Source organism: Haliotis asinina, chromosome 6, assembly GCF_037392515.1.
Source record: "Haliotis asinina isolate JCU_RB_2024 chromosome 6, JCU_Hal_asi_v2, whole genome shotgun sequence".
Taxonomy (NCBI): Eukaryota; Metazoa; Mollusca; class Gastropoda; order Lepetellida; family Haliotidae; genus Haliotis; species Haliotis asinina.
Genome location: NC_090285.1, coordinates 71,339,645 through 71,366,661, shown reverse-complemented (window position 1 = coordinate 71,366,661; position 27,017 = coordinate 71,339,645). Strand labels below are relative to the sequence as shown.

General features: G+C 41.2%; 1 protein-coding gene across 1 annotated transcript; it reads left to right on the top strand.

Moving 5' to 3' along the window:
* Nucleotides 1–744: 744 nt before the first annotated feature.
* LOC137287360 (glycine-N-acyltransferase-like protein 3) lies at nucleotides 745–7,955 on the top strand. The gene is made up of 5 exons (XM_067819615.1): nucleotides 745–840; nucleotides 2,384–2,500; nucleotides 4,465–4,579; nucleotides 4,808–4,922; nucleotides 7,264–7,955. The coding sequence occupies exons 1-5, from the start codon at nucleotides 766–768 to the stop codon at nucleotides 7,664–7,666; spliced, it is 825 nt and encodes a 274-aa protein (XP_067675716.1). The 5' UTR covers nucleotides 745–765; the 3' UTR covers nucleotides 7,667–7,955.
* Nucleotides 7,956–27,017: the final 19,062 nt, after the last annotated feature.

Sequence of the window (27,017 nt, the reverse complement as noted above, 5' to 3'; positions counted from 1 at the left end):
ATTCCCGTCAATTTCATCAGAAATCTTTATTCATCGATTCCAAGGCGGATGTTGAAAATAATAAGGAACAAGGGACACCTCACAAAATATTGAGGTAAGACTGTTTATATTTAACGAGATACGACACTTTGAACTTTCGCGTAAGTTTGTCGTCAGCAGTCGGTCCGCCATGTTTGTACTTAATAATATGGCCACACGCTGTATGTCTCGGGTCATTACGTAACCAGTGTAGCCAATATGGTGACTGCGTAGTATTTAAGATTGAGCCCGGTTTATTTTCAGCAGCTGATTAAGTTCGGTGAGTGTTGTAACAACTGAAATCCAACATGTAGACGATAGGTTAACTAATTTGTCACTTCAGTTTAAGTCAAAAAATGTTATTAGTGTCCGTATCAGGACAGTAGATTTGTAGTAAAGTTTTAAGTCGGTCTGTTAAGTCTCTATATAGGCTCCCTGGTCAGAGTTACCTTCACACAATATCATCCGTCAAAGGTCCCGATCTGATTCCTTGCAGTGGTTCAGTTTGTATAGAGACCACACTCCAGTATATGGAAGTCAGTATATGGTCATTGATGTATGAAACCATCTGTGGCTCTCCTCTTTATTATACATGAACAACTGCTACAGGTGGGGAAATCTCACTCACACAAGTTGTCTCCCGATGCAAGGAGAATGATAACATACAATACAATATATACGCCAGTCGGTTCAGCGAGAGCTGAACACGTGACTAACTTGACCCTATTTGGGTCATCTATCAGAGCAATGGCGGTCACCTTGTCGGCTGATCTACTCCCTGAGTTTCTGTCGTCTCTGCGGAATGATGCTGGAGCTATCCATGTAGGCACGGTGAGGTGTATCGACATGTAGTGTGTGCATCGCAGATAATACGCTACTGATGTAACTATGACAATATAATGTTGAGCGAGGTCATCTCATAAAGAGGAATTTGATTTCGATCAGTGTATATGTGTGTGAGTATGCGTGTGTGTGAGTATGCGTGTGTGTGTGTGTGAGAGTATGTGTGTGTGTGTGTGTGTGTGTGAGAGAGAGAGAGAGAGAGAGAGAGAGTGCCTGTGTTGTCAGGATATGTGCCTGCTTGAATGCATGTATGCGCGTCTGTCGTTACGGTATGAGTATGTGTTGTTAGTGAGTGTGCGTGCATGCATGCGTGAGTGACCGAGAGTGTGCTGTTAGTGCGTGTGCTTGTGTGGGTGTGTATGTTAATGACGGGTGAGTATGTGTTGTTTGTGTGTGTGTGAAATTGTGTGTGCATGAGTGCATGCGTGTGTGTGTATGCATGTATGTGTGTGAGCGTATGTCTGTGAGCATGTATGTGTGTGAGTGTATGTCTGTGTGCATATATATGTGTGTGTATGCATGTATGTGTGTGAGTGTATGTCTGTGAGCATGTATGTGTGTGAGTGTATGTCTGTGTGCATATATGTGTGTGAGTGTATGTCTGTGTGCATGTATGTGTTTGAGTGTATGTCTGTGTTTGAGTGTATGTCTGTGTGTATATATGTGTGAGTGTATGTCTGTGTGCATATATGTGTGTGAGTGTATGTCTGTGTGCATGTATGTGTGTGAGTGTATGTCTGTGTGCATGTATGTGTGAGTGTATGCATGTTTGTGCATGTATGTGTGTTAGTGTATGTCTGTGTGCATGTATGTGTGTGAGTGTATGCTTGTGTGCCCTCGTGTCTGTGTGTCTTTGACAATATCAGTAGTTAGTTTAATAAAGCGAACTGTGAAGGGTTCCAGCAGATATGCAGGTTTCCCCTTGATATGTCAATATATGAAACCCAACAGCTTTATGTTGACTTGCAAATACCTATACATACAGACACATGTGAAACATTGCTGATGGTGCAATATTTCCCGTTTCGCAATGATTGTACCACTGTACAAAAGTGTATGACGTTAAAGATGGCATGCAGACGTGCGAGGTGAAAAATATGGTTTCGGAATGTCTGTAACATTAATTAAGGTTGCTACAATGTAAAGTGGTGTGTCTCGTGTAGGCAGAGGAGGAATGCGAAAGACTGAACCAAACTGACACTGAATGCTTGATGAGGAGTATGCGTTATCGATTCCTGGATTGACTTGGGAACTGAGGCGGATTCCACAAATTACAGCTACAATACTATATATACATCTGATTCTCCAGCACAGTATGTTTTGATCTCCATTCTACCATTACCGCGTTATTAAGATTATAAAAACGCGCACTGTGCTGGAACATCAGAGGTATACAATGAGATTATTAACCTCGAATGACTTTGATTAACCAATCACAATACAGGATTCACTGAAGTCATGTTTGAACATGTCGTAATAGGACGTCAACGTTCATTAAGGTGTCTGTTTTGTTACTTATTAGATTCGAGGTGAAATAAATTCAAAGCTGTGTTCCGTGATAACTGACTACGACTTCATCGTTGACCGTTGGCCCAACTACACGTCGGCGGTTGCCCGAGTAGATCGTACCACTTCCAAGGTGACCTGACTGCCTACTCACCATACAATTTAATACAGAATGCCTACTTACCATACAATGTAGTACATACTGCATACTCACCATACAATTTAATACAGAATGCCTACTCACCATACAATTTAATACAGAATGCCTACTCACCATACAATGTAGTACATACTGCCTACTCACCATACAATTTAATACAGAATGCCTACTTACCATACAATGTAGTACATACTGCATACTCACCATACAATTTAATACAGAATGCCTACTCACCATACAATTTAATACAGAATGCCTACTCACCATACAATGTAGTACATACTGCCTACTCACCATACAATTTAATACAGAATGCCTACTCACCATACAATGTAGTACATACTGCCTACTCACCATACAATTTAATACAGAATGCCTACTTACCATACAATGTAGTACATACTGCATACTCACCATACAATTTAATACAGAATGCCTACTCACCATACAATTTAATACAGAATGCCTACTCACCATACAATGTAGTACATACTGCCTACTCACCATACAATTTAATACAGAATGCCTACTCACCATACAATGTAGTACATACTGCCTACTCACCATACAATTTAATACAGAATGGCTACTCACCATACAATTTAATACAGAATGCCTACTCACCATACAATTTAATACAGAATGCCTACTCACCATACAATGTAGTACATACTGCCTACTCACCATACAATTTAATACAGAATGCCTACTCACCATACAATGTAGTACATACTGCCTACTCATCATACAATTTAATACAGAATGGCTACTCACCATACAATTTAATACAGAATGCCTACTCACCATACAATTTAATACAGAATGCCTACTCACCATACAATGTAGTACATACTGCCTACTCACCATACAATTTAATACAGAATGCCTACTCACCATACAATGTAGTACATACTGCCTACTCATCATACAATTTAATACAGAATGCCCACTCACCATAAAATATAGTACATGCTACTACTCATCATACATTATATTACAGACTGCCTACTTACCATACAACATAGTACATGCTGCCTACTCACCATACAATATAGTACAGACTACCTACTAACCATACAATATAGTACATGCTGCGCACTCACCATACAATATAGAACAGACAACCTACTCACCAAACAATACAGTACCTACCTACTGACCATACAATATAGTACATGCTGCCTACGCACCATATAAGCTAGTAAATATTGCCTACTCACCATATAATATAGCACATACTACCTACACACCGTTCATTATATTACAGACTGCTAACGCACCATACAATATAGTACACGCTGCCTACTCACCATTTAAGGCAGTACATATTGCGTACTCACTATACAACACAGTACAGAATGCCTACTCACCATACAATATAGTACATACCGCCTACTCACCATACAATATAGCACGGACAACCTACTCACCATACAATATATTACATACTGCCTACTCACCAAACAATATAGTACCTACCTACTCACCAAACGATATAGTACATGCTACCTACTGACCATACAATATAGTGCATGCTGCCTACTCACAATACATTATAGTGCAACTTTCCTAATCACCATACAATATTGTACAACTCTCCTGCTCATCATACAGTACAGTACAGGCTGCCTGCTCACCATCCAATATAGTGCATACTGCCTGCTCACCATACAGTACAGTACAGGCTGCCTGCTCACCTTACAGTGCAGTACTGACTGTTCACTGCCATATACTGTAACACAGCGACGGAGTAGGTTTTACGCCGCTATATTATGCCAGCAGAAACGTGCCCATGTGGGAAATCGAACTCGGGGCTTCGGCGTGAGAGGTGAGTGCTTTAACCACCAGACTATCCCACCGTCCCCAGACAAACCTCTTACTCATATTGCATTTAAATAACACTCACATATCTATTGTGTTGATGTCCGTTTGGCCAGTATCCTGTCCACCTCGGACCTCTTGTCAGCGTCTTCACGACTCAAGCAGCACACCTGGAGACGCTGCTGCGACAACCGGGTGTACTGGACTGGTCAGCAAAGATCATCTTTGTCTGTAAGTGTTGCTATGGACACCCCGACACAATTTTTGGAAACAATTTTACACAAAGTATTAAATCCAGCTCTAAACTATAAATTCCTTCTTTCTAGTGACAGATTCATCTCAAAGAGGACCACATTTTTATGGTCAGACACATTCTTTATTGCAATAGATGAGACATTTCCTCTGCATCATACCAGCCACTTAAAGAACAAATTATTTAAGTTCATTCCAACCATGCAGGTGTCGACGCGGACGCCATGCCAGCTCTAGTGAAAGCCATCGATTATCATCACAGATCCTATACAGTGGACACATACCTTCTGATGACCGTCACACGTGACACGCTCCGCGCCAGGTACGTCCAACATATCCACACACCATCGTAACCTCCTTATGATCGTCACATGAGACACGCTCCGCGCCAGGTACGTCCAACATATCCACACACCATCGTAACCTCCTTATGATCGTCACATGAGACACGCTCCGCGCCAGGTACGTCCAACATATCCACACACCATCGTAACCTCCTTATGATCGTCACACGTGACACGCTCCGCGCCAGGTACGTCCAACATATCCATACACCATCGTAACCTCCTTATGATCGTCACATGAGACACGCTCCGCGCCAGGTACGTCCAACATATCCATACACCATCGTAACCTCCTTATGATCGTCACACGTGACACGCTCCGCGCCAGGTACGTCCAACATATCCACACACCATCGTAACCTCCTTATGATCGTCACATGAGACACGCTCCGCGCCAGGTACGTCCAACATATCCACACACCATCGTAACCTCCTTATGATCGTCACACGTGACACGCTCCGCGCCAGGTACGTCCAACATATCCACACACCATCGTAACCTCCTTATGATCGTCACATGAGACACGCTCCGCGCCAGGTACGTCCAACATATCCATACACCATCGTAACCTCCTTATGATCGTCACATGAGACACACTCCGCGCCAGGTACGTCCAACATATCCACACACCATCGTAACCTCCTTATGATCGTCACATGAGACACGTTCCGGACAAGGTACGTCCAACATATCCACACACCATCGTAACCTCCTTATGATCGTCACATGAGACACGTTCCGGACAAGGTACGTCCAACATATCCACACACCATCGTAACCTCCTTATGATCGTCACATGAGACACGTTCCGGACAAGGTACGTCCAACATATCCACACACCATCATAACCTCCTTATGATCGTCACATGAGACACGCTCCGCGCCAGGTACGTCCAACATATCCACACACCATCGTAACCTCCTTATGATCGTCACATGAGACACGCTCCGCGCCAGGTACGTCCAACATATCCACACACCATCGTAACCTCCTTATGATCGTCACATGAGACACGTTCCGGACAAGGTACGTCCAACATATCCATACACCATCGTAACCTCCTTATGATCGTCACATGAGACACGCTCCGCGCCAGGTACGTCCAACATATCCATACACCATCGTAACCTCCTTATGATCGTCACATGAGACACGCACCGCGCCAGGTACGTCCAACATATCCACACACCATCGTAACCTCCTTATGATCGTCACATGAGACACGTTCCGGACAAGGTACGTCCAACATATCCACACACCATCGTAACCTCCTTATGATCGTCACATGAGACACGTTCCGGACAAGGTACGTCCAACAAATCCACACACCATCGTAACCTCCTTATGATCGTCACATGAGACACGTTCCGGACAAGGTACGTCCAACATATCCACACACCATCATAACCTCCTTATGATCGTCACATGAGACACGCACCGCGCCAGGTACGTCCAACATATCCACACACCATCGTAACCTCCTTATGATCGTCACATCAGACACGCTCTGCGCCAGGTACGTCCAACATATTCACACACCATCGTAACCTCCTTATGATCGTCACATGAGACACGCTCCGCGCCAGGTACGTCCAAATTATCCACACACCATCGTAACCTCCTTATGATCGTCACATGAGACACGCTCCGCGCCAGGTACGTCCAACATATCCACACACCATCGTAACCTCCTTATGATCGTCACATGAGACACGTTCCGCGCCAGGTACGTCCAACATATCCACACACCATCGTAACCTCCTTATGACCGTCACATGAGACACATTCCGGACAAGGAACGTCCAACATATCCACACCAAAATATTACATTAACCTTACGCACGTGTTAACAGCAAAGTGGGAATAAACTTAGTATGGTTTGTCTGTAGTACTGAAACTCATGTTCACGTTGTATATCAAATGTATTTATCAAGTATTTAATTCAAATGTAGTTCCAGTTATACATTCAGTCACCTCTACATAGAGTTGAGGAAAGATATTGAGTACCAAACATCAACATTACCTCCTGTTACTTCTTAATTATGTCCAAGATGTTTGTTTTGGCAAACGCCTCATTCAGTGTTTGTCAAGCTACATGGCCATGACCAGAGTACTGTCTAGTCTAGTGGCTGTCTAGTCTCCGCTAGAGTGGAGGCTAATGTTATGGTCTCCTGGTGACAGTTGCTATAACATCAACAGATTCGCTGAATCTGACCACCCAATGCAAAGAGTCGACTCATTTTGAGGGACAGATGTATTTATCAGATGGACCACATCAAAATATGAATTAAAACCACTAATTTCTTGTCTATTTAAGGCTAATACCTGATGGCTTTCAGATGACTGCCATCAAACCAGAACAAGCCTCTATTGTCAACTCTTTGTGGAAATATAATGATGGCAAGCACTCGGAAATCTACATTGAAGACATTGTCAGCAGACTACCATCGTGCTGTCTGTATGATGCTGGTGGCAACATGGTGGGCTTCGCTCTCAACTACCACTACGGCGCTATCGGCATGCTGCATGTTCTACCGGAACACCGAGGGAAGGGATATGCCAAGATGATCATGTCCCACCTTGCCAGCTTGTGTCTACAGCAGTGTGAGGAGGTGTTTGTTCTCCCCGATGAGGAGAATAAAATATCAATCAGGCTTCACGAGGACATTGGATTCAGACAGGTGCCCGACTCAAAGCGTTTTGCGTTGGTGATTGAATGAGGGAGGTGATCTGCAAGATTTACGTTGAGAAAACCTTAGTTTACTTAACAAATTACAAGGGTCATGTCTAACCGCAGTCAGTTAGTATGTACATGCAGTGTATGGAACAGAACAACCCCGCCTATTCCTTCGCATGGAATGAAGTCGACTGGTCTTAAGAGTGAAAGAGAGCTTTCAGTTTGCTGCTCAGGACCAGTCACTTCCCACTCGCAATCGACAAAATGTGATCCTTAAAGAAAATATTAACATGAAATATCGAGTTTGCAATGAATTCACACAGACTGTCCAACACTTTGTTAGTGGTTGTCCTTCCTTTGCACAAACATCATGTCTTAAATGACATGACGGCATGGTTCGTTGCTAATGTCCTAGAGTGGCCGTCGTTGTTGCTCTCGGGTAGTAGTTTAGGATGGTGGACAAGAAACAGGGAGTCAGTTGTAGAGATGAAGAAAGCAGCAGCCACGTTTTATTATTGTTTGTTTGAATGATGGTCGAAATGGTATACACAGTGGTAAACATATGACAGAACGCACATCGGGTGTGTGGCCAATGATCCCGATGTGGAGACCCGCTCTGTCACTTACTCGCCTTCAGAAGTCCGACGGCGATTCTTCATCGTCGACGTAGTCGTAGATGGGGCGACGACCTTGGACGACAGCCAGACTAGCCGCACAATCCGTCCACTTCTCTCGATGATCTAATCTCCTTGGTTGGTCTTGCTGGTTGGTCTTGCTGGTTGAGCTCACTGATTGGTCTTGCTGGTTGGTCTTGCTTGTTGGTCCTGCTGGTTGGTCTCCCCGACTGACCATATCACTCAGGTATTTATACACAGGGCCATTACGCCACATTGTGCAAGGTCAGTGGCCCATGCATATTTACATGCATAAGATTCGCCGACATAGGGAGGTGTAAAATGACATGTATTGATAGCGTTTGAGAATTAAGGGTCCTGCCCGGAGGGTGGTTTATGATAAGAGGGGATACATTGACTGTTTGCTGAATACATTATATAGACAAAGGGAATAGAATTTCGGTGCACTTGGGACTTACATTGAAACAAATAGGTTGTATGAATGAATGAAGTTATAAAGAAACTTATTGAAATGATTTAGTCTATTACACTACTATCGCCTTCGCCATGCCAATGGCTTTGACTCCGAGATCCGTCCATGGTATGACCCTAAACATGTCCAGGGCGTAATGGAAAATGATGTTTTTAAACTTCTTTACAATATGCTGCTTAAGAAGATTTCCTGCTATAGGCAGTGTTTCCTGGAAGACGTCCCACTCGCTGTCTGAGCTGCGTATAGAGAGTGTTCAGTTGATGATGAGACCTACCAGCCTGACTGTGTCAGGATCACCCGAACCCTCCCTGTTGCATGATATATTTCTATCTGTAAAACATAACAATGGCAGCGATAAAGCCCATTCCCATTTCATATTCCCAAGAAATCTTTACTAAAAGTAGAGTCCTGTATACAATTCGGGCTATACCATGAACATGTTGTCATGACTCACCATCAAAATAGCGATGACGCCAAGTGTACGCGGAAAGGTATCCGCACCCATCGGTGGCACCGTCAAAACCATTAGCAAAGACTAGACAAATGATCACCTTTTTAAAACATTCAAAAACGGGTGGTGCATGTCAAAACAGGGATTTACATAGGACATCATTTCTATTATTTCACCTTATTTCGGCCTTTTTCGTATCTACCATCTTTCACATATCTACCCTACAGACGCTCAGCAAGAATCCTCGGAATGTTCGTTGAAATGTTGATGGGAAGAGCATGCTGTGTGCTTACACCCCAAAATTGTTCATGAAAGCAGCACACGAGTCATATTTTCACTGGATTTGATGATATCACCGTAACTGTCCACTGTCACTGCTCACTGTCTTGCAGAATCGATGCACGCCGATGCACAAATCCTTTTCCACAACCATTAGCGATCCCCGCCAATGAGCGATGAAAGATTGGTGACACCGCGTTATCCTGCCCCTCCCAACGGTCCCTCATGAACAAATTACAGAAACTGTAAGTTGTTTATCAACTCTGGAAATGTCCTACACGTCCACTATAATGTTTTAGGCAAATATCATATTACGTGTCAATTTCAAAATTGAAAGTTAATGTAGAAATCTGTTCGTTGGTGTAAAACCGATAAATCACATGAATAATTTTAATATCATATTTAGGAATTGATATAGAATGAGTATATACCACATTCGCCATAAACGATACAATTTGGTTTAGAGAATCCAAAACAAGTGATTTTTACATGCTAATAAGTTCAATTCTCCCAGCAGTCATAACTCTAAAATCCCCATATGAAACAGTTTAAAGAATACATCAGGTGACATGGAAGAGAATAGATATAACACTTTTAAGTATGACATTACACAAATACGATCGGACTAAAGAATACAGCCTTGTATTAAACTCTGAGCGCAATTAAAGAAATCTCTTTCATCGTCACGAACACATGACTTCACATTGCAATATATTGCTTTTATAATAGCAAACATTCTTTCCAGTAGACAATTCTTTATCTTACAGTGGTTTTGAAATCTAGAATTGTCCTTGCAATGTATTGTTCCGTCGTTATAAAGTCTTTAGGTGCATGCAGTACTAGATAAGGTATTTACAACAGTGTCAGATAACAGACTTTGTTGGATCATACTTCTCTTGTTGTCTGGATACCTTCGGTCACCGTTTTATGCAGGGGACGTAATGGGAAACACTGTATATTTATTTCTACTTTCACAGTATATTTTTCGGTCAAAACTGGTACGAGTTTTTCCTAGTGCTTTGCTGAAAGCTACGTCTTTCAGTTCTACAGTTCCTTGTTGCGTTGTAATTGTATTCTCATACCAGAAGAAGAATTTAGAATTATTCGAATGAAATCATCATCCCTGTGTTTTAATTTATTAATCTATTTATCGCAAAGTACTTGTTTAATAAATAGGAGAATCTGCATCGAAACGTCGTACTCACGCAACACAGAAGTTGTGACATATAACAATATGTCCTATTTGTACACCTCAACTTCTAAAATATCATTCAAACAAGTTACTTGTTTAATAGACGTGATACATTCGTATCACTACTCCCTTAACTGTCAGATAATTTGTCATTCCTTGTTAAACTCGTTTTAGTGACACTAAAAATAATTTTCAAACGTAAATGATCAGATTCCAGACAATAGCCAGTATACAGCATGTTTATATAATTGAGGAAACCGGTAGAACGTATAAACAATCATTTACGCTATCACCTTCATTTCCCCGATAGGTAAAGCCGTCCATATTATGTCTATACACTCTCACATTGACGACGAACAACTGAAATGTATACATCATATCTAACAGTGGGTTGCTAAATTTGTTCATAATAACATCATGAGATTTCCGATCTCCAACACATATGTTTCCATCCGTATAAAAAGACAGATACCATGAACAACATTGGATTAACTTACAAAATGTGCTCACATATCAAATATTGCTCGACACATACACATGCACCACCTGAAAGCCTGCTGTAGTCAGGTATCTTTATCACACCCATCAGAACACCCATCGGTTCATTTTATTTTCCCAGTATTTTGTCATCCATATCATATTGTACATACCAGTAGAATCCCAAGATTTTACACTACTCGTCACTGACATGGTGTAAAAATAGTTAGTAACACTGTATAGAGCAGAAGCATTAAGTCTGGCAATAGCAAAGTTACTTGTATTATTGACATTGATCTTCACCCTAGGAAAAAACATCGTTAGATTGGTTGTACTCTTTAAAAGCGCTTATCTATCCGAAATCAATGTTTCATACAAATCACATGAACGTCTCTATTTTCAAGGGTTATTTTCAAGGCTGACTTAAAAAATGAAACGTCCACCACAGATACGTTGTGTTTAGTTGACATCCTATTTCTGACAGTTAATTCAGGAACACTTGTTTGTGTACATTACCGCGTGTTTGTACAGGAAGTGTAGATTGTCCTGGTTGATTGCGTCAAGGAAAGGTGTCTATACTGCTGTCAGCCCCGATGTTTGCAATGGCTATGTACACTCACAGAGTCCTTTCAGTCTACCCCGGGATGAACTGGTGGCTTACTGACAATTCAGTGGTGTAAAGCTCCTATTCTGACATGACAGTTTGCATTTCTGCTTTCTGTTTTACAGTCTTGTGGATTTGTAAGAATCCGATGACTTTCTCAGCTATCACCTGATGCTCAGGCTATCCTTCTTGTCCAGATCCTCGAGCTGCCAATCCGAGCAGTATTCCAATTCATATAACTTTTGGAAAAATAATAAAACCTTTTTATGTTAATAAAATATGAATTGAAAGGCAAAACATTGCTAAACGTTAACTTTCAGAGAAATAAAACATTTTAAGCTTAAACAAGAACATTTTATCCTATAAACGGTTACAGTATGCTTGCTTCCTCTATTTACCCAAGCATTTATAATTCTGTTTCCTCTCTCACCTGCACATTGTTAGATTGGTCCTCCTAGCCAGTATATTACTTGTGGTTTACTGGAGAAATGTGTGTACATGTAAATGCATGGTCATCCAGGAAAACTCAGGTCTTTACAATTAATTTACACTCGCCCAAATGAAATCATATTTCAGTGATGGTTTAGGTAAACATCATGTAGACAGAGACATAGTTTCCTGGCTGACGCCTATGTTGACCATGGCGATTGTAAGTGCAGAATGGCCTCCAGGCGAGGTATGTTCCGCACGTTAGTGAGTCACCTCGCAACTCCAGTCGATGCATCCAGCAGAATCTCGTGACTCCAGATTATATGCCCACTTGGTTTGAACCGCGCCTTGACTACGGGTAGACCACTGGAACAGATGAAGATAGGTTGTACACGACTTGGTGAAGCAGCGACCTGTTTCTGGTTCCTGCTTCTTGTTTTCTCAGGTTCATCTCATTGTGTTGAAAGTGAGTAGACGGTTTAGTTCTCAGCTAAGATTGTAAAGAGGTAACTGTCAATATTCTAACTTCTCGTTATCGGTGGAAGGAGAACTGTTCCTGGGTGGGGATAGCGTAGAGATGAACGACTGGAAATTAACAATAGTAAATCCTCAACCAACGAGAGCGTCCTTGTCGCGAGTTGTCTTCACGGCGTTTGTTCAATCTCAAGCGTGATGTTTTGCAGTGGAATTCTTTTTATTTAACGCACCTTTAATTTTTCCACAATTCTCACTTTGTATACACACTAACGAATGCATGACATTGCACGAAAGTTGAAGTGTTTTTATAAGGTACGATTATGACCGGAACATCTAACTTGCGTCTAAATACCTAACGTCTAACACAGAGACAATAGGTGTTGTTGCAACATATAGTTTCTGTAACTTATTGTCGTCAGTTTGCCTTGCACGTGAGCAGGATTCCTATGGATTTGGGTCGGTGTGAACCGATCAATGGGTCAACAACATCCCTTCATTCAATAGTTCAAGAAGAGGTGTGTTGATATTGATAATCAGCGGTGGGTCGAAAGTTTAAATCAGTGCTCTAAATGATCTTCATACCGGTCAATTAAAACTACGTTGGCTTTTGAAAGTTATCCGTCTCGTATATAAGCGAAACTATCACTCTACACTTTGTTTTCTAAGATTTTCTAATGACTGCTAAATGATTGACCTGGGGCAGAAACTGAGGTTAAAGAGGAACGCCTATGTCCGTTATGTATTGTTCCTGCTGTAGAAACAGAATTACATTTTGTGACCATTTTATGACGAATGAAGGCATTCATTACTACCAAGGAATCATTGGAAACATCCGACAGAACATAAGCTATATCTGAGTTTAACCTCAGCCAATGCACGTATCATTGAAAGTTTAGGGAAGTATATATTTCTTGCAATGAAGAAACGTAGATTCTTTCTGTCGCTAACTTGACCATGATTATTATTAATATATCACCTACCGACTGTACTTCGCTCCATCAGTGTACAATCACTGCTTAATGGGTCTGTGGTAAATTCGTTCGTTCGTTCGTTCGTTCCTTCCTTCCTTCATTCATTCACATACACATATTTTCCCTATTTAGAGACACCTAAAACCTTACGTTTTCCATGATCTGCACGTGTGAAACATTGAATGTGTCGTTTCAGCTTCATCTTTAAGAATTTTGTAAACAATGCATAGTATCCTGTATTGAATATTCACATCCATACATGTTGATAATCCACTGCTTACTTCAACGATGTTTAAGCCATAAGATCGTTGTACTACAATCAGTCGAGATTATATTTTGCATTACAATTCCAGTGAACAGTGAAAATACCGCCTGTAACATGTTCAACTCGACATACTAAATGTCGAAGAGAGAACTCCGTCCTGTGTAAAGGAAATGTGAAAATTGTTAATATTTCTTGTATAAGACGAACGAAACATTCGTTGTACTTGTCGCTTATAAATACATTTCTTAAGTCCCGACCACAGTATGGATGCAATATGTGAGTGTCATGTCAGTACTACAACTTCAGAATATACTTCAAAGACATACACCATCCACCTCTCTACCTGTACCTTAATTTTCACTTTAGTGTATAATGATCGGGTATCTTTACGCAGAAACATCCAGCGGTTGTGGTGTATTACCACAATATGTCAGCCTTCACCTGGTTTGCGATCCTGGACAGTATATCACCATAGATGGCGTGTTGGTTGGATCTCCAACTTCAGAGTGTAGGGTCAACAAGGAGTGCGACAGCCCAACAGCCCAGACCTCACAGCTGCCACAAGTCCTCGCATGTAACGGTCAAGGAAGTTGTGATGTAACTCTACAGTTACTCATCACCTGTAACAAAGTCACTGAGGCAGTATATGCCGTGGAGATACGTTACAGGTGTTTTCAGTGTAAGTATACCGTCATTTGTAAAGTACCATCTCCACAAGCACCACATACATGTATGTGTGACAGATCTCCATGTCAGCGTATACCACTGATGAATGACTGAGTATTGTGGGCGGGCGACCCTCACATATATGTAACATTGTAATCTGTCCACTGGTCACGAGGGGGACATGGTTTCATATACCCTTTATGAGGGTAGTGGATATATCAACCCATGGGCCCGAAGGGACCAGTGAACAACATATTCATCTTACTGAACAACTCAGTACTAATTCTGAACTCTTTGAAGCACATGTTTAGGATCATAATAAAGAGTTCAGAGTTGGGCAATTAGATCAACACAGACAAAGTTATCTCCCTTTCATTCGCTTACCGTCGGTAATTTCCGTTCATCAGTTATTGGAGATAAAGAGTTACTAAGACGAAGCACTAAATGAATTCAGCATTCGTAGTGAGCTACATTGAAAATAATAGGAGAGCACTCAGCCAATCAAAAAACGACATTTATGTGTGAGGTAAGATAAATCGTCATGTCCGCGTACTCCATAGATGGGCGATCCTCACACATGTGTGACATTTCGTCATGTCCATTTACTCCACAGATTGGCGACCCTTGCACATGTGTCACACAATTTCATGTCCGCATGCGCAACAGATGAGCGAAGACAATAGAGCTTTCTCATTCAAATGTAGCATGCATTTATTGAGCCGTCACTTTGGGGTATTTAAGGCAAATGTATGTTATGCAAAGCTTGCTTCCGATACTCATTTATCTACAGCGTTACCAGCTTCCGCACACACGATTTCATCAGAAGTATTCACAACTGAAAGCACCATGTCATCTACAGAAAGTAACATCTCACAAACAGTAACTACGACCGAAAGTACCGTAATACCTGCAGAATCGATGACCGGAAATGCCATGAAACCAGCTGAATCGACGAACGGAAGTACCATAAAATCAACAGAACCCATGTCCGGAATTGCTGTATCACCACCAGATTCGATTACCGGAAGTACCATCTCACCAACAGAATCTATGACAGGAAGTACTTTGAAACTAAAAGAATCCACGCCCGGAATTACCTTGCCGGCAAAAAAATCTACAACAGAATCCGGAACTAAGGGTAATAACATTAAAGTGATCACATTTGTATCATTTTGTTATGTAAATACCATGAAAGGTACTTGAAGGCCCGTTACAGTAATAAGCTATATATGCAGACAGTACATGTATCGCTAGTTGTAAATGCAGCTACTGTGTTTTCGTACTAATGACATTGATGTAGGAAGATATAGTGGAAATGAAAGTCAGTTTGGTCTCCACTTTCTTGCAGCCAGTGTCCACAGTGTTGTTGTATTGCTGGTGCTGTTGATGGGAGTGATGGTCCTCACGACACTGCTAGTAACCTTCCTGTTCTGTCTGTACAGGTAAACCATGTAGGAATATGTATTCATGAAATGATAAGCCATTACCATCAGTGTGCTTCTCTAGTACACGTCATGTCACTTGTGATCGAATGTTTTAGTTTGCATCTGTAAAGTACAATGTTTTATTTTCCAGTTCTTATATTCTATGAAAACAGTCATCCATTTATTGACAGCTGATCGTGTTTTTATTCGTTGAGTATACGAAGATATATTTTGTTGTAGGAAACCTGAGATAAAGGAACAGTCCTCCACCGTATCTTCCAACACGTCATTACACCACGCCAAAGCACCTGTTGTTACCAACCCTGACATGGCCTCTGGAAAATCGTGGAATGTGGTGTGTATGTCCAGTGTTGAGAAGCGTGGACAGCTAGTAGACGGTGACTGCTTGCCTCCTCTCACTCTCCGTCAGGGTCACAATGCGGTAGAGTACAATGCGAGTTGGGAGGAGAACGGTGATGGAGATTGTCCAGGAGACAGTGTGTACGCCCAACTGGACATTCCCAGGCATGAAAGCGACAGTGCGGACTACTGGGAGGTGGAGGCTGGGAAGGAGGGCTCCTTCAATGTTGTCCTTTCTCAGGTAAAGCCTGATGACGTCATGCTACACATGCAAAGCCTGCAAAGGCCATGGGACATACATGACGCTACAGCTTCACCCACAGATCATCCCCTACGTGATCTTTGTACCTGTGAGATGGGAGATGCTGGATCTGATACCGGAGATGTGTTCGAAGGAAATTCAATATATGAACCCCTCTTCAATTTAAACCCCCTTTTGGTTCGACAAACGGATGAAACATACACGTTCCTTGAGCAGCAGGAACTTAGTGTCCAACCAGGCATTGAGAGAGCGAACAGGAACCTGGAAATAGAGTCGCTTTATTTGAAAAATGAAAGTAAAGCAGCTTTTGATAAGCTCGGTTATAAAACCACAGAGGACCCTTATGACCATCTCAGCAGAACCGAACTACGAGTGGCCGTCACGACAGACAGTGATCTTCAGGGGCAGTTTGAAAGGCTTGGCAGTAAACATGGCCGTCACGACGATCAGCAAATAGTGACAGAAGCAGATGAGGACAACAAACGTCAGAACATTCGGGAACGCACTGAGCGAAACAACAGGCATGACTACTTCGAATTAGAAGCCGTCCGGTTTCCTCAGAACAAAGATGCCCGAGTCTCTCCTCTTCAACAGGCTGTAGCAGAATATGGTAAGCATGCAACGTATAAAAGTAAAGCTGGGTATCCATGTCAACACATGACCTCTGCCCCCAAGAACGTGTCAGTGGATGTCTTGGGCATCGGTGCTCATGACATCTCAATACCGGAAGACTGTGTCTCCCAGACAGACATGACACGTGGATTCAGACATCGTGACCGGACCTCAGTCACGGTGAACCCGTATCACCGTCTAACACGCCCATACAAGACACACGTCAGTCACGGTGAACCCATGTCACCATCTACCACGCCCATACAAGACACACGTCAGTCACCGTATCACCATCTAACACGTCCATACAAGACACACGTCAGTCACAGTGAACCCGTATCACCATCTAACACGCCCATACAAGGCACACGGGACATACGAACGTAATATTCGAACAGATGGTGGAACACAGGTTGGTGCGGCAAGAATCTGTAAGATACAGTGGATCAATGTCAACCCTAGACAACAATGAATGAGGATAGCGGACACACACACAGCCTGGCCAGGATAAGTTCGACCTGATATTTAGGACACGCCCCTGGATTTACCTGCCAGGTGAGCCGTGAAATTGCGTTTTAAGGAATATTAACACGGATGTTTCCTGGCGCACACACTGCTGGGATGTGTGTTGCTGACGGGCCCACATCCCCATTGATACTGCTCTCTGCAATAGGAAGAACATCGACCATTGATACTGCTCTCTGCAATAGGAAGAACATCGACCATTGATACTACTCTCTGCAATAGGAAGAACATCGACCATTGATACTACTCTCTGCAATAGGAAGAACATCGACCATTGATACTACTCTCTGCAATAGGAAGAACATCGACCATTGATACTGCTCTCTGCAATAGGAAGAACATCGACCATTGATACTGCTCTCTGCAATAGGAAGAACATCGACCATTGATACTACTCTCTGCAATAGGAAGAACATCGACCATTGAAACAGGATCAGGGATAATGTACGTGAATGAGACGGGAAAGAAATTATATTCTTTATTAGATACATTGTATTAATTGTCAAACACAAGCCCATAAACAGGCATTTAGTTATTTGGTGTTGCACGGCGATTATTTTCACAAATGGTAAACATGGTTTGATTCGGAAAATTTGAAGTTGAGGGAGGACCCTGCTTTCAACATTCCCATCTAATGTATATATACTGGAGAAACGCTATCGACGATGTTAAGGCCATTGCTGTAAACTGAACTTTGCTGACAAACCATTATGGTTGTGGGATCAACAAGATCACTCATTTGTCCCTGCGATATCCTGTAATTTAGCAGCCTGTAGAGCATACCTCACCTGCTACCCGTCACACGCTGTCATCCGATCACCATTGTAGCCTCACGTCAGCCACTACAAATACACAACCTTCCGCACTGAAGCATGACTAGATCAAGTTGAAACTCTGCAAAGTAGACAGGTCCCGATTTCTCGAAAAAATATTAAATACTAGCTTTTACTCAATTTTTAGAAAACGGAGAACACATTTTTCCAGAAATAAACTGAAATCGATATTCAGCTCAAACACAGTTGACAATTTATTTTAGGTAGAGAGGTGCTGACTTGACTTAGGTTTGCTTTTTCACTTTCAACATACACACGAGTTAGACATTCAAACTCAGTTGGAAATTTGAGTAAAAATAAAAAAAGTCCTGTTATAGTAAGCAGAATGGTACTAATACCGCATACGTGGAAAACCTAGTTACATGATGAGGTCATGTATTTGGCCAAGAAAAGATTAAGTTATCTGCACGTTCGAACGATGGTCACTGCTGCAAAAAAAAATCAACAGTACTCTCACTGGTAATATGGTGAGCATGTAAGTTAGAACCAACATTGGCAGGATTTTATTACCGCCTCATGCACCACTCGCATACTGGTCACCATGACAACAAACCATCCCCGTGTGTACACACGATTGTAGACAATACATATATGTGGGCATGTGGTCATAGTAACTTACTGGTCACCATGACAACACAGCCCCTATGTATACACAACAGTGTAGATATTAGATATATGTGGGCATGTGGTCAAAGTAACTTTCTCGGACCAGAATCATCGGTTGCATTGTAGGTTGTATGGTGAGGTTGCAGACTCAAGGGGAGCGCTATTGTAACCACTTAGCAAATCAGTGTATGGGTCCAGTAGTTAAGTGCTGTATTTAGTGTCTACAGAAAGATGCCTTTAGTAGCTTGCCGCATACAGGAACCGGGACTGTTCCGCCATCTGCTTGTGCCTAGCTTACCAGCGCTTTGTGAAACGGGACTGTGGGCATGACACGGCTCACAAGGTTACTGGATTCACCGTATACAGAGATGTCCGCAGTTGGTCACTGGAGTTGATCAGGATCACAATCGAGCAATTACTGCATTTGCTTGTATTTGGTCTCCATCAGCTGAGGCGAAAACTAAGGTTTTTATATCGTCTGCTATTCTGATAGTAAGACCAGTTACATGTCAGGCGGCGGGGCTGTTTCTATATTCCAACTACTAGCAGGGTAAAATGTATATCAATCAAGTGATTTCTATAAATATAATTCGGGCGTGTAGATCTGTTATGTCCAGTCTTTATGTGCTCGCCGGAGATAACCACAAAGCTTTAATGACGAATGTTAGAATCGGCTTATTCTGAAGAATGCAAATGCTGAAGTGTGATTGTGCTGAATGCCTTTAACTGTTTATGAACGTGATATCTGGTCACATCCACTGGTCCGGGATATCGACACAGGAGTTTTGTAAGCATTCGTAAAATCGCGTCTTTCCACGCACAGAATATGCCGGTGACGTCCTTGTTGCAGTGAATGGTACTACAATGTCGTGGATTTTCAAGACATAAATAAAAGACATTCCCGAGGATGTACTTAAGGGCGCATCGTTAGTATCCCCGTATAGCAAATTGCTAGGTCAACACAGAACGGGGGAATTATTTTTGGTTTGCTGTAGTGATTTCATGTAGGATCGTTATGTTTTAATGTAACGAGAAACCTTTCACTCTTAATTTCAAACAATGCCTGGCATATCTGTGAATTACATGTGAAACAATAAATGTTAAAGGTCACATGCAACGTAAAACACAACTTTGCAGGTTCTGGTACCTTTCGGTTTGCACTTACCGAAACAAATTATAAAAAATGCCAATTCAACCTATAAAGTTGAAAAAAACGCGATGAAAAATCTGAGTTCAAACGTTTCACTAAATTCCCCCCAGCGCTTGGGGGAAAACTGGTTTCAACAGATGTGCTGCACTGCGTCCATAACGCATGCGCAGTGAATAGGTTCGCGGAGCTTGGAACAGTGTGCATGCCTAGCGTCTGAGGTCGTGAGCAGTAGTCTAATCTTGGTTGTGTACACAAACAAGTAAATAATCTGCTCGTTACGTAGAACAACTTGTTGATTATGGTAAACAGTCTCTGTCACAGAGAAAGCTCAGTGTATGGTTTATTCACACCAATATGTCTGTCTGCCTGTCTGCTAAAGACAACATGCAATACACAGCTTCTGTCACTGACCACGTGCAATTTGAACTTAAAGGGGCACTGATGCGGAGCGAATAATGTTTCTCGCCAACGGTCTAATTACGAAATCAAACCGCAAATTGGTCAGCGCCCGCTCCTTCGACCGTGACGGACAAAGGAACTGGGCTCCTGTCCATATTAGCAGAATTTCTTCACCTAAACAGTCGGGAGGCCGGATGCCCATCATATGCCATTTCTTTAAAAATATCCATGGTATTCCTTGTCTGATCGTAACCAAATATCCCAGCAGTGTAGTTCTTTTCGGATGCTTGGATGGTACAGTTACTGATCCAATTTGATCCTATTTCAGTGTTTTTAACCTGATATTTAATCATGTTACATGAAAATATGATGTCTACAGGCACGTAGCCATTTGTTTCAGTACGGAAGATTGCAAGGCTTTATATTTAGGTAATTCTGAGTGTTGGTTCAGCTGTGATAGCAAATATCTTACGAAACTTTTGGTAGCTATGGTAGCTACAATGGTTTATTATTTATGATAATAAAAACACACAGTTGATTTATTTGAATTCGTAAACAAAAAACGATGACTTTGCCTATGGTAGAGAAATCTGAAAATTTTCTTACGTAAAAAACCCTTATTTCACCTATTTACCCAAGTACACAGCAAATGCCCGTGTGTATTCCTTATGTAACGAAATTCGTTGGTATCCTCAAAACAGTTTCGGCCCATAAGTGTTTTCAGGCTGCATGCGACACAGAGATTACATCTTCCTTGCTGTAACTCGCGTTTGATGGTGTAAACCTACACGTGTTATTTGTCATCATTCTCTTGATGGGCAATTCATGAATTTATAACTTTTATAATTAGTAGTAACACAACTTCGGTTACTCAACAAAGGTTCCCATTTGGCATTTCTCCTGTCTGGAGTAAATACTCAACATTATAAATTAAGGTCTGTAATGGCAAATGTATTGTATGTTATGTAATATGTGCATGTAAGTGATGCAAGAGGGTTTATCAACTAAGTTACAAAAACAAACATCGATCAAAGGATTAACCGATAACTCACTGATTGATTAATTACTTTTATCTTCTAGCGGATTTGTCAAAAGGCAGTGTGTGTAGATGACTACACCCTGTCGTAAAGTGTAAGTGCAAAAACAACATCCTCCCTTCAAAGAATTAACCACCCTTACGTTGATTGATTGATTGCTCATTATTGGTTAACTAAATTACTTAGAATAGTGGACATCACACAATTAGTTGCCAGGTGTGCTATCTTGGGAGACCAATCAGAGGTTTATCTGGTTTTCACCAACGAAAGACGTGAAACGATGTGTTACTTTCTCGCAAATGAGACAGTTGTAAGACACGCGACACAGAGCAGGATTACTTACCAGCTGCAGATGAATGGAATACGATTTCTTTTACGTGGATATTGATGGATACATTCCTGAACAAGGTAGTAGCCTGACATCGTTGCTATAAAATTAGTCTGTTTTACATTCATTTTTTTGCATTTTGTTTTAATTTATTTGTTGTAGCATTCAGCAGAATCTGTATGACAGAAAAAAGCACACTAGATCGCGTATGTGTGTGAAATAGGATCCACATTGGCATTCTATACAATGTATAAATGTTGCTGTTATGTTAGAAATTTACTATGAGTATAAGCAGATCGTGTGTTCTTTTATTAATTTTCAGAATCATACTAGTATGACAATAAACTAACTAGGGTTATGAGACAAAATATAGAGACGTTTTCCGTCCTAATAGTTTTTTACCATTTCTGCCACGGGCAGATGATTAACCTTCAAAGTGTTTCATTTGTTTTCATAATACATTTGGAATGAAGTAAAAATGACTTCACCTCAGTTGATCTGTCTATAATTAAACTATCAATTGCGCTTACGGACTGCGCAGCAGAGGTCACGAACCAGTCACGAATTCTGGGATATCATCCGGGTACTCACGGGAGAAAAACAATAACAAAAGTTTACACCAGTCCACGGAAATTGCTCCGCATCAGTGCCCCTTTAATTAACACCCATCAGACTATACGACATAAAGAAAATATGTTGATTTATGACTCGTGCACCCGAGTCCCGTGTCTGCCACATTATGTAATTAGGCACGTGTGATACACATGACTTGTTTTTATGTCTGTGGGTTGCAAACAAACTACATTCATGCAACATATGTCATATTTGGGATTTCACTTTCTTAGTAAAGTACAAATTCTAGTACTTTTTACGGTTGAGACAGACTGATGACTGGATCTGACGGAAACTGGTGCAAACTCTTGACAGTTTCAAGTCCTGCTTTGTACTTGGACTTATGACAGATTCCAGCCACGCAGTAGTTTACCATCTCTACTGACATGATTTTTGATTGGATCGAGCGCAAATTCAGAGAACATGTATTTTCCAAACCCAACATCTCTATATACACTCTTCATGCATAACTACTTCTTTTCGTGTATATGATTTTGTTTGACGACAATATATGAATCCATACTGAAACGACGCATCAAGTACACAAAAAGAAGTTGTTATCCATAAAGAATCTTAAGTGACTGGCTATACTTCTAAAATGCCCATCAAACAGATCATCTTTCTGTACATATAATGAACCCTCAGCATATCAGCAAATGAAACAGCCAATCGGAAGCCGTGGTTACACTTGAGTGCATATCCACCCGCTATGACTGGATTCGGTCTCCCGCGGGCTTCGTTTCGGGGGAAGTAAGCCCAAGTACAAAATATTGCACTTTTGAATCGCGATTGTACGCTTATAATTGTGTTTATTTGTTTTTTTAAAAGCAGCAATGTATATTATATATCATGAATAAGTGATAAATGTGTTTTAATTATGTTTGATGTTTTGGTTGCATGTGACCTTTAATGAAGTGACTGTCATAGACATGACCCCCTATGGTTGTATCACGGCACAACCATTCAGTCGGCAGTCTCTTAGACTACAGGCCAGCTGAACATGGAGAACAGGTATTAAAGAAAGAAAGCAATCTAAAGTTAAGTTTAATGATTTTATTCCATTTTGGTATCTGAACCAAACGAAATGGAGACACGCTTATTGTGCACTTGAAACAGCCTTTCTTCCTTGTGTCATGTTTATGAGCCTCAACTGGTTTCTCCTCTATTGATTCCACAACGGCTAATGCTTTTACGTGCACTGTGCTAACTTTATTGGTCCTTTAAAGTTGTAAATCAGGATATATATCAAAGTCCTATGGTAAAATGTCTACCTGTGACATCATTTCATGCAAATCTTTAAATGAATTATGCAAAACCTCTTTAGAGCCGGAGAAATTGAATTGCGAAATAGAAGGGTTTCGACAAAAACTGATTCCGTGATTTCCCTCAACGAACAGTGGTAGTCTGGCATCGCGGAGTGAGAGGTGTAATAAGCGTGTAAATGTTCAGAAATTTCCCAAAGGAGGGATGCTGCCAGATTTATGAGAGACTTTACAACAAAATATGTGAGCCAATTAAAGACAAGGATTAAGTCTTACGGACTACCATACTGTACACAAGGGGAAGCCGACAAAGTCATAAAAGACTAGTCAGAGCGTATCCACTGTCACACTGGGGAGATAACCAGCTGTAGACCACAAACAGCAGACTGGAAACCAGACGACTATCACGCACGTCCTTGATCCATCACCTACACTACATCAGTTCCAACCCTGGTGAAAGTCGTGTCCGTGTTATACCCCTAGTGCTAAAGATCATAAACCAAGGGTGTCCATTAAATAACGAGGACGCAAGAACCTTTCTAATGAGAACGAAATTGTTGGCTTTGTCCGCTCGTGCTGTAGAGATGTTCCAATAGACCTGGCATGATCGCTAGACGCCGGTCTCTGGATGGACAGAATGGCATGCTGTTGTGGCCAGTGCTTTGGCCACAAAATGGGTGGATAAGTAACAGACATGAAATGAATGAGTCTGGTCTTTCACCAATCACTTGATTGTTGATGTTTTCAGATGGCTTCAAATGGTGGTGACGATCCCATGTACCCTAAAGAAATCACTGTTAATGTCCACGATGACCTTGTAGTGGGGGATGATGTTTCCGATGACGTTGTTGACGGTGATGTTTACAAGATCCTAGGTGTTACGTTGACCGGTGGAACCTAATGTGTGCTTCCAACACTCATACTGTTCCATTAATACGATGACCTTGTTTCCTGATGAACCGTACCTGAAAGCCATCCTGGTTTAAGATATGTGAAAGACACATTTCTCCAATGAGGGTATACTTTACCTTGATTAGAGGAAAATCTAACTGTATCTAGTCTGATTAATGTACTCCATATGCATGTTTGGTGGAATGTAGTGGAAGAGACTATTTATTGTATCTGTGTAACATGGTGGAACATTTCCATCAATAATGTGTAATTGAAATATCAATGTTTCCCTCAATAATGTGTAACTGAAACATCCACTTTTACACATTTTCTGCTTTCATAAGGAACAAGCACACGAGGAACAAGCACAAGCGAATCTGTGCATTATTTAAGAATGGATGGTGAGCTGGTTTAGAAATACAAAATGAATACTTTTACGGTTATCCTTTGAAGAGTATGATAGGCCTGTTGCATGTCTGGACAATCTCTTTGATCTTTGTGATGGCTGATGTTTATTAATGACATTGTGTTAGCATGCCCTGTACGGTGGAAGCGGGATGTGAGTAAACAAGAATGAAACTGACAGTTTATCTTGTACTTTTAGCATCATGTGGCAGGGTATTTCAGATGCGGAAGAAGATCAAAGTTAATGTGACGTATAGAATGGCCTATGTTATAAGCCACACAGACAAGTGATTGGACCAGTGACGGACGGAGGAACAGTTTAGGGGCTATCGCACACATTACCTATGTATTCATATCGGACACTGATATCACAGACAGTCAAATTATACAAACTGATGTATTTGCAACTTCTAGTTCACTCTGCTCGAGATATCCACACTATACTTCTAGTTCACCCTGCTCGAGATATCCACACTATACTTCTAGTTCACCCTGCTCGAGATATCCATACTATACTTCTAGTTCACCCTGCTCGAGATATCCACACTATACTTCTAGTTCACCATGTTCGAGATATCCATACTATACTTCTAGTTCACCCTGATCAAGACAGCCATTCTAGTTCACCCTGCTCGATGAAACAGTAGTTTATAATCCTGTCTGCACTGCATCCTATCTCACGACAGGGGAATGGAACTATTCTGACCGCCTTTCCACATGCACACTACATACAGTAAACATGGGACATGAATATACACACACTAGCTACATACATATAGTCACGAGGCCACAATCTTAAACATGACTGCCTTTGGTAACTTATTACGACTATACAGTTATCCGCACGGAAAACTGAGACAATGTTTGCCATGTTTGCCATTGAATAAACTCCATCTTTTAGATACTCTTTAATTGTTAGATTTGCAATTATTCCTTCAGGCCAGTTTATCCAGATCGTAAGTGAATTTTATGAATGGAAAAGATCCTATGTTGAATGTTAATACATATTCTTTTATTTCCCACTCGTGTGTAGTACCGTAAAATGCCTATACTCACTCATAAACACACATATATACGTACATATCTGCATTCATACATGCGCACATACATATATATGGAGATAGATATACAGTTTTCCCATTAGACTGAAAAAGATGAGTGGATTAACAGACGGGTATTCTAGATCATGCACATATAGTCCTGTGTATCAGACTGTATATACTTTTAGTCTCCATTGGAAGGTGGGTTACAGATAGATGTAGTAAGTTCATGTAATCGTGCACGAAGGTAAAGCATTCATATATAACACATGTACATGTGTTCCGCTTTTGGAAGGTATGTTTACAGGAAGAAAGATTAGGTTTTGTCAATCGTGCACAATAATACAGTCATAAATATAGGGATATTCATACATTTCTATGCAATAGGTATCTTAGTTCACCCAGTCGTATACTCATATAATACAGCTATATATTAGCATATAACATGCACATATTTTCCCCTTCTATTGAAAGGTATGTTTTCATATATGCTGTTCAAATTCACCTGGTCGTGTGAAAAGAAGACACAGTCATATACTACATAATAAAGATGTACATGTTTTCTCTTCTACTGGGAGGCATACATTTCAGATGGGCAATCAATAATCACCATTTGGGTTCACAAATATTTGTCATATTTTTCAAGATGAACCTTTATGATGATAATGCCTTTCTTAACCATATATCTAGTAAAACAAGGGGTAATTTTAGATGTTTTCAAATCGTGAGA

Bases quoted from the DNA above. Each gene is read 5' to 3' on its own strand.
- LOC137287360 (XM_067819615.1), top strand. From the start codon at position 766: ATGGCGGTCACCTTGTCGGCTGATCTACTCCCTGAGTTTCTGTCGTCT. The intron at 841-2,383 runs GTAGGCACGGTG...GTTACTTATTAG, and splicing joins ATGATGCTGGAGCTATCCAT to ATTCGAGGTGAAATAAATTC. The intron at 2,501-4,464 runs GTGACCTGACTG...CCGTTTGGCCAG, and splicing joins TAGATCGTACCACTTCCAAG to TATCCTGTCCACCTCGGACC.